Source organism: Sylvia atricapilla, chromosome 18 (assembly GCF_009819655.1).
Source record: "Sylvia atricapilla isolate bSylAtr1 chromosome 18, bSylAtr1.pri, whole genome shotgun sequence".
NCBI lineage: Eukaryota > Metazoa > Chordata > Aves > Passeriformes > Sylviidae > Sylvia > Sylvia atricapilla.
Genome location: NC_089157.1, coordinates 7,382,080 through 7,396,365, shown reverse-complemented (window position 1 = coordinate 7,396,365; position 14,286 = coordinate 7,382,080). Strand labels below are relative to the sequence as shown.

General features: G+C 44.9%; 1 protein-coding gene across 2 annotated transcripts; it reads left to right on the top strand.

The window, feature by feature from the left end:
• The first annotated feature begins 2,423 nt into the window (after window positions 1-2,423).
• Window positions 2,424-9,488, top strand: TMEM100 (transmembrane protein 100). 2 transcript variants are annotated; one of them, XM_066332157.1, is made up of 3 exons: window positions 2,424-2,546; window positions 5,222-5,395; window positions 8,549-9,488. In XM_066332157.1, the coding sequence occupies exon 3, from the start codon at window positions 8,611-8,613 to the stop codon at window positions 9,013-9,015; it is 405 nt and encodes a 134-aa protein (XP_066188254.1). In that variant the 5' UTR covers window positions 2,424-2,546; window positions 5,222-5,395; window positions 8,549-8,610; the 3' UTR covers window positions 9,016-9,488. The 2 variants fall into 2 exon arrangements, with proteins under 2 accessions (XP_066188254.1, XP_066188253.1); XM_066332156.1 differs by lacking the exon at window positions 2,424-2,546 and having other exon boundaries at window positions 5,078-5,395.
• Window positions 9,489-14,286: the final 4,798 nt, after the last annotated feature.

The following is a 14,286-nucleotide window of genomic DNA, read 5'->3' as shown; positions in this document are numbered from 1 at the left end:
GCTGCACTTCCCTCTAAGCAGCTGTGTTTAGGCCCCCAAGGAGGAGATTTTGTCATTCAAGGCAGGTCCTAAAGGGGATCTGTGTATCACTGAAGCCTGGCAGTCCAAAACTGTGAACCTGTAGCCCCTGACTGCAGCTGTTGCTCAGCCCTGAAGTTTCCTCAGCTGTTTGCACTGAATTTCTACAGGTGCCGAAAGTGCTGCTCTGGGTGTGTCTGGTCCTTCTTCCCTTACATCCTTGGAGAGCTGTGCTCAGAACACGGCAGAACCTTAAAACACAGAGGCAGTCAGTCATTTCTTTCTTGAAAAGGCCGGAGGGCTGGTGCCCAAGTTGTTTTAAACCCTTCAGTGCCTTTAAATCCTTCTGGGGAGAACCCGCTGATCTCTCAGCACTAGAGGAGACGTCATTCCCATCACTCTTCATTGCAGCTTTTCTGCTTCACAGCAAGAAATAAGAATTGCACGATGTCTGGGACAGTAGGTGATTTTTTAGCCTGTTGTTAGGGCATTTATTTGTACAGAATTCTGAGCCCGGCTTCGGTGCTTGTTTATTTGTATTAGAATAGCTCCTAAAAAAATCAGTTTTGTAAGAAACCTTATGTAAAACTTTCAGTATTTTATGTAATACTTTCAGTAATGAAGTTGGCATAGAAAAGTAAGAATGTACTAGTGGAGCAGTGGGTGGTGTAAGCCTGGGAGGGAGGTTCTCTGTCAACGTAGGAGGACCAAATACTAGATTGGAAGGACTAGAGAGGAACTGATGTAATAGGAATGGGGTGAAATTTAGGTCATGCACACATGTGCTAACAGCAAAAAATTCTGATACAAAGTGAAAAATGAAACTGATGCTGGAGAAAAAACCAAGATATCCTGAACAATCAGAAGTGAATTATGAAATGTTAGTATTTCTGGTAGGCCAGGAAAATACTTGCATTTCCATGGAATAAATTGGTAAGACATCTGCAAAAAAATGATTGGAAATAAGCCTGAGAGTGTTTAATTTCTCCCTCTTAGGACATTAGAGGGTTAATTGCCAAAAGAAAGAATAGCTGCTTCAGCCAAAAGCTTACTTGTCCATGTATAATTGTCTATGAATCCATGCAACTAAAAACAAGGTTCCTAGATATCAACAGAATAAGGCCTGTAGTCTCCAAAAGGAGGAGTAGGAAACCTGGGGGTTTTTTTGAGGTGGAACTTGTCAAGTCTATAATAAAGATATTACAGACATGGCTGCCTGCTTTGGGAAGGACCAGACAATCGTCCAAGAGATCCTTCCCAGTGAAGTTCCCCTCAGATCCAGTTTGTTTGTCATTTCTGCTCAAATGCAGATGTATTTGATGGGAGCATCAGCAAGTGGGGGGGGGGGGGGGAATGACAGTTTCTTGCATAAACTGTGGAGCTTTTCCAGAACGTGGTTGATTTGTCTGGAGGAGATGAACCCTTGGCAGGGTCTCCATCACTGGGCATTTCTTAACGATGCACAGGATGAAATCCTCTGGCCCCTGTGAAGTTGACAGAAGTTTTGCCATTAATTTCTGTGAGGCTACGATTTCACCCTGGAAAGGGAGTCAAAAGTACATGCATGCTTTCAGAGACAGAGTGGCTGATTAAATACATCTGGTGCGCTGTTCTTTTATCAATCATTGATAAAATACTGTCTTTTAAATATAAACTTTGGATAAGCTTAATTGCAAAATTCAGATGCCCTTTTACAAGACTTAAACGCATAATTTGTCCGCTTTTTGTCTGAAATAACAGAAATCATGGTAAAAAATTAACACACACCCACACCCATCCACTCCAAACCCCTGTAGTATTTGATGTGCTGCAGAAGTGAGCAATTAAAGCTTAGAAAAGCCAGTTAAAATATTTCTAAATGATACATAAAACTTTTATCTGCTAAGAATGCCATCCGAAGCTATGTTCCTCCTTTAATTCCTGAGCAGTTAAGCTCGGGGTTCATCTGGCTTTAGGCAGGGAGTGTGCTTTCAAACCACCCACGTCCGACACCCAGAGCGGGCTCAGGACAGGCAGTGACCCTCACCCCGAACTGCGACAGCCGCGATGTGGCCGCCGGCCCGGGGCTGGGGACACAGGAGGAGAGAGGACAGGGACAGAGGGAGAAAGGACTGCAGAAGGGGCTCAGGGAGGGAAAAGGACCGCAGGAGGGGCTGCAGGAGGGCACAGAGCGGGCAGCAGGACGCGGCCCCGGCCCGGTGTGTGTGCCCTGCGGCGGGCAGGGCGCTTTGCGGAGCCGCTGTCCCCGCTGTCCCCGCTGTCCCCGCTGTCCCCATCCCCGCGCCGGGCCGGGAGCAGCGCGGGGCGGAGGGAGAGGCGCGGCCCCCGGACACGGTCGCGGCCCCCCCGCGGGACCGGCCCGCTCTCGCCCCGCCCGCCGCAGCTCCCGCCGCTGAATTCGCTCTGCTCCCTTAATTGTTTCGCTCTCACCGAGAACTTTGTTTACGGTCCCTTGTGCGCCGAGCTGCATCCCCTGTTAGGCTGGCTGCGGGCTGCTGGCCGCCGCAGTCCCGCCCGGCGGCCGGGAGGTAAGGCACGGCTCGGCACGGCTCGGCTCGGCACGGCTCGGCGCGGCTCGCTATGGCACGCCAGCCGTGCTCTGGCACACTGGGCCAGCCTGTGGCACGGAGCGGCACGGCTCAGCTCGGCTCAGCTCGGCACGGCACGGCTCAGCTCGGCACGGCACGGCTCAGCTCGGCACGGCGCGGCTCAGCTCGCTGCCGAGCCCCGGAGCCGCACGGTTCCCGGTACCCGCTCCGGTGCCCCGCTGCCCGGGCTGCTCGGTCCGCTGCTCCCTCGGCCCAGCACGGGGCTCTCCCCGCTCCCAGCGGGCGCCGGCGCTCGGCAGCCGGAGGCGCTGCCCGGGTGCGGGTCGGGGTCCCGCGGAGCGCAGGTCCCGGGGGATGTCCGTGCACACTTCCCTCGCCTCTCGCCGCTCGGCTCTTGCAGGGATACTCGGGGACAGCCGTGACACGGAGGGGTTTAGCCCAGGTGTGGGGGTGTGTGTGGCGTGTAGCAGGCGCGTTTGGAAGTTTTGCGGGTTGGCACGTAACAGAGTTGGATTGTGGAGGGCTGGGGCCGTCCTACACACCCCGCTTACGTCGGGAAAACGAAAAAGTTTAAATCCGTTCATGTTCTTACTTAAAAACTTGGTGAGAGAAGCTTACTGCATCCTGAGGCAGCTGGTGTGGAGGCGATGTGTTCTGACTCTGAGCTCAGGGCATGGTCCTGCAGTGCTGTGAGTACAAATCCTGGCTGTGATTTCCAGGTGTTCCCCTGGGGCAGAGCTGCGGGGTTGTGTTGAGAACTGCTGTAGTCTGTTGAATCCGGAATGAACTCAGGTTCTCCTCTGGGGACAGAAGGGCTCCTTAGGCTATTTTCCATAGTCACTTTAATGCATAGCCATAAGTGTGAAGTGTGAGCCTTGTGATTTATTGGGATTTTACATAAGCAAAAAAGGGTGTCTGAAGTATTGTGTAAGATAGAATCTCGTCCAGAGCTTGAAGGCAGAAAACTCAAAGTCCCACTGGTTATATGTAAGACATGAAAAAGAGAAAAGGGTTTTAGTGGCTTTTTTGCCCTTGCACAGAGATATTTGTATGTGGGAAGCCTCCTGAGAGAGGACCACATTGAAATGATTCTGAGTTAAAACTTCATGAAGATACTTCATGTGTTTCTGCTTCTCAGTTCTGTGGTGAGAGAGGGAGTAGAAGGGAGGAAATTTCATCTCTAAGAAGTTGCTTTGTCAGATTTTTTGATAAAGACTAATTTAAAATAAAAATACCTAAACTTTGTGCATCAGGGATAAATACAAATAAATAACTGAGAGAGCAATTAATCTTTTCCAAGCAAGATGCTGGCAGAGTGGCTTAGGGGGCACAGTTGTGCTGGGAAGAGCTTTCAAACAAATGTAACCTTGCTGTAATCCAAGTGGAAGTTGACTGGAAGCCCATTTCAGAGGTCTGCGTTTGTTTTAATGAAATCTAGATTATTTATCTGAAGTCAGGATTTTTTTTTTCCTGCATTTCCCTCCAAACTTTTCAAAAAGTTAAACTAATTGCTAGGTTGTGTGGAAAAGAATATAGTCAAGGAGATAAACAAGTAGACTTCCTTACTATGAGCTAACTTCAATAATCAGCTAAATATACTTCAGCAATGTCACAAGCTTCTTCCAAGGATCTTCTGGAGAACAGCAGCCTGTGTGTCCAGCACATTGTGCTTGTAAATGTTTGTGTTTTTGAAATGTTAACAGGGTCTAAATAACTTAAAAACAGAAGAACTCATGAAGTTTATCAATATAAAAACTTACTCTCATGAATTCACTCTCATCCCCACTTAGGACTCCAGTTTCTGTGTTGAAATGATCTTCCATGATCATACACTTCTAGAAAGGGAATGTCAAATAAGATTAGCAACGTAAATCTCTGCTGCTTCATGAGTTTTACCCAGCTGCCTGGTGGTTTCACAGCTGTTTCTGCAGTTGATAACAATTTCCATTGCTCTGCTTTCTGCGGAGTTGTCACTGCCCTGCTGCAGTCTGCCTTGTCCCTCTTGGAGTTAGGAATCTTGTTTTTAAAAATCCAGCAACAGAAATGAACAACAGTAAATACAATGGACTTGTGTTAATTGCAGAGAGTGCTTGGACTGTATAAGTCTGCCTTTTTCTATTCTGAGAAGAGTTTTGGGGATTATATTACTTAGGTTTTCTTATAGTTTATAGGAAGGGGTTTAACAGGTTTTTTTAGTGGTGTGTTGTCACAGTCAGTTCACAGGTAGGAAATCTCAGGAACAGGGAGATGGAGTGATTTGGTCAAAGAGACTGGACACATAGAAGAGACAAACTCCCATGTATTCTGAATCATTATTCACACAGGTGAAGTGAGCAACAGAAATGAAGTTAAATAAGATTTTTATCCACAGTATTTCTTGTGCGTCGCCTTTTCCTGCCTGGCTCTTTCTGGAGGACTTTACTGGGTTATGATACTTACTACTGGGAGGTCACATCATCAAAGGAAAATGTTATATTTGGCCAGAAATGGGTGGCTGCTTCCAAGAAAAGAGGCAGAAGCCAGTAGGAGAGCCAGAGGGGAAACAGCTCCTGCTTTGGTTAGGGTAGGAGCAGGAGTCAGCCCACAGCAGGAGCTTTACACTCATGACTTTTATTCTTAAGGAGCTGATGAATATCCAACGACTTTTCTTGTAGGAAACTTCCATGCTAGAATATTGTCACCTCCAGTTCATCACTCAGCAACATCTGACACTTCAAAGCCTCGAGCAGCACTTTCTGCCTTGAATTGTCATAAAAGACATCTTCAGCACTCTTCCTCTGCTTTCTGAGCCAAGGATCTGTTATCATGGATTTCTCCTGGATCTCCTGGTAGGTGTGTATGCTGATGGATTTTATGTCTTTTTGATAAATCTAAACTTACACTTACTAGTGGCTAAAAATTTTCTCCCCCCTTTATTCAGGGTTAGCCACAGATTGGCACAGAAGCACATTCTTCCTCCGACTCAAAGTAGCTCCTTAAGATAGTACTTGTGGTATGATTAGTGAGAGGATGCTGCTGTTGTTGGGTAACTTTGCCTAAATTTCTTACCCTGAAACTTGAACCAAATCACCTGTTTGCTTAAGTCAGAATGACTTTGCTGGCAATGAGGATCCTGTGCCCTTTTTTCTAGGGTTGAATACCTTTGCTCACACTTCAAATAGGTTCTGTTGTTTATTTAATAGTATTTCAATAGAGAGTTGTTTATTATTTTTTATATGAATGCCTGCCTTCTTACATCCTATTCCAGACAAAAACTGTGCTCCTCAGAAATCAACAGGTATTTTGCCATTGACTTAACAATTAGAGATTAAAATATATTTTTTATTCCTGCTAGATTTGATTGTATAAATAGATCTCCTTTCTTTATAAATCTCTCTACAGGAGGTCTAGGAGATTTTAATGCTCATTGAAGATGTATCTGAAGCAGAGGGAGAAGGACTTAAGGGACAGGAGCAAATACATTTTGATTAAAGGTTAAAATTTTTCAGGATAATAATGCTTATTATGGGCTTTTTCAAGTTATTTGGAAGTTTCCCTATTTCAGTGACTGTTAGAGTACTTGGACTTTTGGATAGTTATTACAGTGTATTTGAGCCAGTTGACCTTTTATATGCAAAATAGTCAATTTTTCTCTCCCTCAAATCTGATAATAAAATGTTTTCCTAATTGAATGGTAAGATCAAAAAAGGGGACATTTGGGGACCACATTCTTATGTTGTGCTGGACTTCTGTAACGTTTTATGGATAGGTAATGCAGCAACATAATGGCACCAGTGTATGTCTCACTGCTGTGTCAATAATTATTGAAAATGCAGAATTTGGGCTCAGGTCCTTGTGGGAACAGATCAATGTCACTAGAGGGCAAACCCATGCCTTTCCTAGGCTCTTTCTGTCTGATTTAAAAGGCATTTAATCGTGCATAATGATTCAAAGAACAAAGCCACCAAACCTAGGAAAATTTAGGATATCTAAGGTGTCAGCACAGTTATATCTGCTGTGTCTGATAAGCACTGAACAAATCCCTTTCCTGCCCTTGGAGATACTGAGTACTCTCACAGAAACAGGCAGAATCACTGAATGGTTGTGGTTGGAAGGGACTTCTGGGGGTGATATGGTCCAACCCCCCTTTTGCTCAGCAGAGTCACTGAGGCAATGCTGCCCAGGACTGTGCAGATGGCTTTTCATTATTTCCAAGGGAAGAGACTCCAAAACTTCACTGGGTTCCAGTGCTCAGTTCCCCTCACAATAAAAAAGGTTTTTCCTGATGATCAAACAGAATGTTTTCACTGTGTGCCTGTTGTCCCTTAGGCTGTCACTGTGTGTGCTTGGGTGTCTTGTGTGTGCCCAGCAGGACAGGCTCCTCTGGCAGGACTGAGCCCACAGGCAGCTCTGCACAGCACATACAACAGGCAGCTGAGCACTCTTTCCCAGAGCGGTAGAACAAAAGCTTTGGCAAACCAGATCTGGGCTTTCCATCTCTCTTGAGGGTTCAAGGGGACTTTGTATACACTCTGACTATATGCAGCATTTAGCCTGTTTGTGCCTGTGTTTTTTTTAAAGAGTGAAATCTTCTTTCTTGTAAAACCCACAGTCAGTTACAGGAGGTACTGAGATACAAAACCAAGAGCTCTCCACAATGAACGAATATATCTTAGCAACAAGGGTGGAGTGGTGGGAAAGGAAAAGGAGAATACAAGTATCTGGCAATTAACTTCCTAGTCCCAGATGTGAAGGTGATAAAAGTGATAAAAGCATTACTGCATTGCCAACGCTCTTCCTTGTTCTCTGAGCTGCATATCATGCTGCTCATGAGAGCAAAAGCGGCACAGCCCACAGCAGAGTGGTGGAGGAGTTCAGGGAGCTACTCACAGCAGGAAAAGCCCTGGCTCCCCAGTGGCTCCCCAGTGGCTCCCCAGTGGCTCCCCAGTGGTTCCCCAGTGGTTCTCCTGATCTCTGGAGCATGTGCTGGGGTGCACTGAGCTGGGTCTGGGACAGCACATCTGTGACAGCCTCGGTGTTGGCAAAGCTCACTGCAGGCCCCAGAGTGACCCCCAGAGTGACACCAGAGCCCCAGAGGACAGGCTGAGCTCTGAGGTGGGCTATGATTATTCCCTGGGCTTCCCAGAGCCAAAAGGTGTTTGCCTCCTGTGTGGATTCAGGCAAACTGCATGCTGTCAGGACTGAGAGTGTGTTTACAGTCTGGAGACAGGAGGAAAACAACTTGCTGTTTCTGAGATCAGTGAATGTGATGGTAAATTTACCTCCCACATAGTAACAGGGATGTAATTTCTAGGATTTACATTGCTTTTGGATGATAAATGGCAAGCTGTTAGTCTGGCACTGATGTTGCTGTAACTGGAAGTTCATCAGCCTTGAGCTGAGCCAAGTGTGGGAATCTGTTTGCATCTCCACTCCCTCCACATCTACAGCTTGTCATGACCATTTGAATTTTTTCCCTAAGTTGCACTTGCACTGAGAAAGGGCTCACTGTTCATCATAGTTTTTGCTGAGCAAGTACTTGGCAATGTTATTGTGATGTGCAGTGGAGCAAATCTGTGTAATGTATTGTGAAGATGTGTAAAGAAACCTGTGTAGAAAAAGTATGTGAGCAGAAATCAAAACAATGTGTGAATTTCACCTCTTTGTGAGAAAATGTAATGCCACTGAGATCTAAATCATGTCCAGAAATGCTGACTTTAGGATGTAACTTACTGTAGGATTTGGCCCACAACACTTTAATGTTGTTGTCTGTCTTGGTCTGTAACTCTGTTCTTTCTAGCACTTACATACATATTGTTGACTGCTTTAAGAAGTGATTCAGATCCTTCAGAATCAGTCGTGTCACTCTTGATCTTGTGCATAAATCCTTGTAGGGTCGGAATATATGGTTTTTTGTGATTTCAAGGGAATACTTCTGTGTCCTCATTTGTCTCATAAATAACTGGTAATTATTGTTTGAACTCATGCTCTTCTCTCCACAGTGCAGCACGTGCTCAGCAGAGCCTGCTCTAGCCTAAGAACGGGCCGAGTCAAGACAATCAAGATGACAAACGATCCAATCAAAGAGATCCTGGGCACCCCAAAGCACCCCGAGTCTGTACCCACAGAGAAGAGTAACAACAATGACTGTGTGATAACCACCATCCCTCTGGTCAGCGAGTGCCAGCTGACAGCAGCCACGGGGGGAGCGGAGCTCTCCTGCTACCGCTGCACTATTCCCTTCGGCGTGGTCATCCTGATAGCTGGCATCGTGGTGACTGCCGTGGCATACAGCTTCAACTCCCATGGATCCATCATCTCCGTCTTTGGGCTGGTCCTCCTGTCCTCAGGACTCGTTCTGCTGGCTTCCAGCGTGGTGTGCTGGAAGATCAGGCAGCAGAAGAAGAAGGCGAAGAGGCGGGAGAGCCAGACAGCGCTCGTGGCAAACCAGAGAACCTTGTTTGGTTAAAGGCAGCCGAGAGAAGGCTGGACAGAAGGCAGAACTTTTGTAAGTCAACTTGGCTATTTATCAGTAGGAGAGATTGCAGGTTTTAATTTAACTGTGGAAACGAACTGAAATGAAAATGGAGTGGATTAAGAAATGCTTGTAACGACTCTGCAAGTGCTCTCAATATATTTCTTACTGCAGACTTGATAGTGATTCTTTCCAAGACAGAGGAAACCCCATTTTTCCTTCACAGAAAACTGTGTCACCTAACTGCAACCATCCTAACTGTGTTCTCCAACATGCTGATCGTGTTGGAAAGGGAACTTGTGACAACCGAGAAAATAATTTGAACTGACTTGAGATGCCAGTGGTCTCCTTAAAACTCTGACATTTGACCAAGGGAGAAGTCCTAGCATTTGGAGTGACTACAGGCTTATGGCCAGAGTATCTGGGACTTAAACTGTAGCTAAAAAAAAAAAAAAAAGCAATAAGAACACATTGCAAATTGCTCAAATAAGCTGATTCTTATATTTTATGTAACTTCCCTCTCCCAATACCTGTGGTACTTTCCCCCTTTTTTAAACCAACTAATATTGATTTTGTTTCACTATTGAATAGAAATCAGTAGAAATTTACATTGTTTAACCTAAATAACGAGGTATGATCATAGCTTAAAACATGAAACTTTTTTTTTTTTGTAAATTAAAGTGGTCAGGTTTAGCACTTTTGATTATTTTGCTATAAAATTAATAAATAAATTTCATTAAAATAATATCCAGTGCTGCTAGACCTTTAGAAAATATTTCTTTATTGCTATCAAGATAGCTTGTATCTTCAACTCTGACTGCTTTATATTTCTATTTTTGTAGAACAACCCCTGTGACAGTAACTGTGAACACATGTACTGCTGATCTCTTACAAAAACCTCTGCAGCCTGTGGACTTTGGTTTGACAGTCCAACCCTCTGCAGCTTGATTAACAGCTCTGCTATTGAAAAATCACAGCAGACAGCTCTGCAGACACTCACTGTCACAGTCAGTTTGAGACATAACTGTTAATAATAACCTGTGGAAGCAAAGCTATGTGTAGTGTTTGCTGACTGTGCTTTGGGATTACAAATCTTCATGAAAAGCAGGTGCCAGGTGTCCCCTGCTTGTGGCCGAGGTGTTGATTCTGTAACTCTTACATTGTAGAGGTCTTCCAGCTTTTCTCAGTGAATGGATTACTGAGGGGCTTGTCCCAAATTGAAGCAAACCAGAACATGATTTCTCCTTCTTGAAGGACAAGCGGTGCTGAGCTGAGTCACAGGTTTCCACCCTGGTGTGTATAAGAAGGCAAAGGGGCTGCATGGGGCCCTCTTTCTATTTTTTCTTTTATTTTCCCCCTTACTTTCTCCAGGCTGAAAAGGGCTGGGTGTGACTTTTTGCTTTCCACTACCAAGGTGAGACAGGCCTGTGTCTTCTTTTTGCCCTCAGAGCCTCTGGCAGCCAGGACAGTTTTGGTGATGCTGCTGCAGAGCCCACCTGCCCCAAGGAGGTGCTGCAGGGAGCTCCTTCTGCAGCTCATCCTGAATCCCTACACTTCTCCTGCTGAAACCACCCAGGAATTCTGCCTTAGGTGCCACCATTTCCTCTGCCCTCCGTGGTTTAAGCTGGTTACATCCATAACTTATCCCTGGATTTGCAAACTGCACCTCGTGTTTTAAATAGAGCGAGCTATATGTGCAGGAGGGGATGTTTGGGGTCAGTATTTGCGTTGCCACACTCCGTGGTTACCAGACGCTATAATAAAATCACTTGCATCAGAGGAAAGCTGACAACACATTTTAGCACTTCCATAGCCCTCACTTAATCACGGCAGGAAGCTTTCCTGCTGCTAGGAGAACATGTTGCGTCACCAGAACATCTGACACCGGTGTCTAGTGTCAATCACTTTGCTTAAGGTCATTAAAAATATTAGGGTGTCCCCTTACGATGTACAGGTTTTGCATGAGTGACAATTCATGGGAAATGCATAGCATGATAAATAATGGAACAGGTGGACTAAAGTGGTGTCTTTCCTGTTTAAAATGAGAAAAGTGATTGACATCAGCAAAGCTGGACAAGCTAAATAGAGCTGTTCATCTTTTTCCCTCCCTGGGAACACTAGTTTTTTCTGACTCTTTCTTTCCCCTCCCCATTTCTTTTTATAATCAGGGGAATTTTGGGGGCTGCTGAGGAGAGAACTGCAGGGGCTGTAGAGATGCAGTGATTTCCACCACTTTGGCTCCATGATCCCTAGGCTGAGCCCAGAGCAGGAGCTGCCCACTGCCCTCTCCAGAAATCTTTCCCACACACGGGTCCTCCTTTGGCCATCACTGTGGTACAGCTGAGCTTGCTGTGGAGGGAAGGTAGAGGCACAAGGTGAGGCTCAGCTCCAAGTCAAAAAGGAAAACCCAAACTTGGTGGAATGGAGACAATGGGGGTTTTGGAGCAGGGTTTTTTTTTTTTTTTTCAGGAAAGGTAAATAGGAGTGAGTAAGAATTGGTCTGCTACTACTAGAGATGATTTCTCTTTCCTTATCTCTGCTGTCTCTGACTTTTGCAGTGCATAGGCAAGGACATGGCAGAGTTCCTGGACCACTCTCTGCCTTTCTAATTGTGGGCACGTGGCATTACCCAACCTCTGAGCAGTGACAGACACATTGCAGTGACCCTGGATGTGATCCCCTGGCACAGCAAAGCTTCAGGGGCACCCTGGTCTCCTGCAGTGGCACCTAACTGGACAGGCTGGGAGGTCTCTGGGTGAGAGGGGCTGCTGAGCTCAGCAGCATCATCTGTGTCCTTTAGAGATGAGGTATGTGCACAAGCTTCTTCATACCAGGAAGCAAATGAAAGCCTGTGCAGGAAGTCAGGCTTGTTTGTCCTTTACTCAGAGGAGCAAAATAGTAATTTTATGGGGAAGAATCCCAGCACCTGATCCTGGTGTCCTGCAGGAGCAAAGCAGAAGTTTTGAGCAGTTCAGGCAGAGACTTTTATGCCGTTGAAGGTGTTTCCAAAGGTTTCGTTGCCATTTGTTCACATGGCCTTAGAAACTGATTTTTCCCCCATGAATTGTTTGCACTGATTTTGGGCCAGTCTGAAGCAGTAGTAGCATTTTTTCTGACTGACCAGTGATGACATCAGACCAATGTCTCACAGTCCATGTATTTTTCTTCTTGCAAATTTATATATTTCAGATATTTTCATTATTATCCTCTCTCTCTGCACACCCAGGTACAACACATCCTTTTCAGCCCTTAAAGCCCAACAAAAATTTCTGCTGCAAATTTTGAACCCTGTGACCTAATCTGGATCGATTTGGAGTTTCATGCCTGGGTGCTGCAGTGCACCAAGTCTTTGAAACAAAACCATCTGAAACTCCACGATTGCTGTTTGGTGTTTTTCATGGGGATCTGAGAAGCAGAAGGATGCAACCCTGTGGAGATCAAAGTGACTTTCCAGTTCAGAAACACCTTCCCTTCTGGTGTGAAGAGGCTGTGTATGCCAAAAATGGTGTTCTGGGAGAGGCTGGGTGGGAACTGATGCAAATTTTATTATCACAATTGCTTGTCTATCCCTTCCTGAAAGTCCTGGCAGCACTGCACAAGCAAAACTGCCCTCACAAGGATAGAAAATTATCTAATAGAGGAATTGCACTGCTGCTCCAGGCAAATGTTACAGCGATCTTAAATTATAATTTCAAAACCTAAGCACAGGAAATTGTGTCTGTAACTACACCCTGTATTGCTATTGTACACAAAGGCAGTTATAGCCTGGGACAGTATTTTAAAATAATAATCAGATTGGTATGACAATGCTTAGATTTTGTTCAAGTTAAAACGCCCAATTTCCAATTCCCCAGTCATTTCACGTGTTGTGTTTTGTACATGGCTCTGGCTCTAATACCATCATTTTCCAGGTTTTAAAAAAAAAAAAAAAAGAGAGAGAGAGAGAGAAAGGTTAGTTTCATGGACTTGTGTCAAGAGTTAAGTTTCTCTGCCATGGACACTTGGGAGAGCTCCTGTTACCAAACACACGTACAGTGTTACTGCAGCTCCACAGAACAGGAACCAGCTCAGAGTGTGGAACGAAGAGAGGCCTGAGAGGCTCATCAGCATCCGGAAGAGTCAGGCCAGGAACAAGCCCTCTGGAATATCCCATATTCCTGCCTCAGCTTTGCTTATCCAGAGTCAAATCCAGGGTAGCTGCTCCTTTGATATCTGAGATGGAAATTGTTACATATTATTATCAGGTTTCGCCTAATTTGTTTTTACTATGGGGTGCAAAATAAGAAGAGCATTGCAATACTGGCCACCATCATTTTGCATAGATATTACCAGTACCTCTGAGCATTGACAGACATCATATTGCTTTTCTCTTTCCAATACCTTTGATGCCTGTAGCTTGTATGACATTTTACCTGTATCAATATAAATATTTGCCAGTCATGAAGGGCTTTTATATATTGAAGTACATTACATGTCAAGAATTGCACTGTATGATGTGAAAAGTATAAATTCTGGCAGATAGCTATGTGTAGACTAAATCTTACAGGCCAAATGATGTGGGAGAACAATGGTCTTAAACTGCAAAATCAACTTGAATTTTTGGCTTTTATTCAGGTTGTTGATGTCACTATTAACATGACACAGGACCTAATCCTTCCTCTTGAGAACAGCCAGTTGGAGTCCTATTGTCCTGACTCTGTGCATCCTAAAATTTGCATTTGTAGCAAACGTGGCAGTTTTGAAAAACACTTCTTTTGGATTGATTGCTTTTTCTCTTTACTCTTCTTCTGTGCTTTGTATACTAATAGAAAAATTATTACATTTTAAAAACAGAAAAAGAGGAAAGAAAGAGAAGAACATACAACTGCAGATGTTGGACACTGCATAGAGTAATGAAAGGATAGTAAATGTGCCTTGTTGATGGAGACTTTTAAAAATATGTAGGTCTTGTTTCTGATATATCCTGGACTTTATCCTCAGTTTCATTCTTACAAAATGCCTGAAGTCCCCAGGTTAACATCAGTCTTCGATACTCACCTCATATTTATTTTTCTGTTTCCCAGGAACTATTTAGCTCAGGAAAAGGCAGATTCTTTTACCATCTTTTGCAGCTTGACTGACATCGAATGGCCATGTGGGATTTGCAGTGTCCCCATGGTGTTTTAAGTTCAAAGGCATTCAGCCACAGTCAGCCCTTGAAGGGCTGGACACTGTGCAGAGGTAAAGATTGCTGTGCTGCAGCAAGAGATGTCAGTGAATAATCTG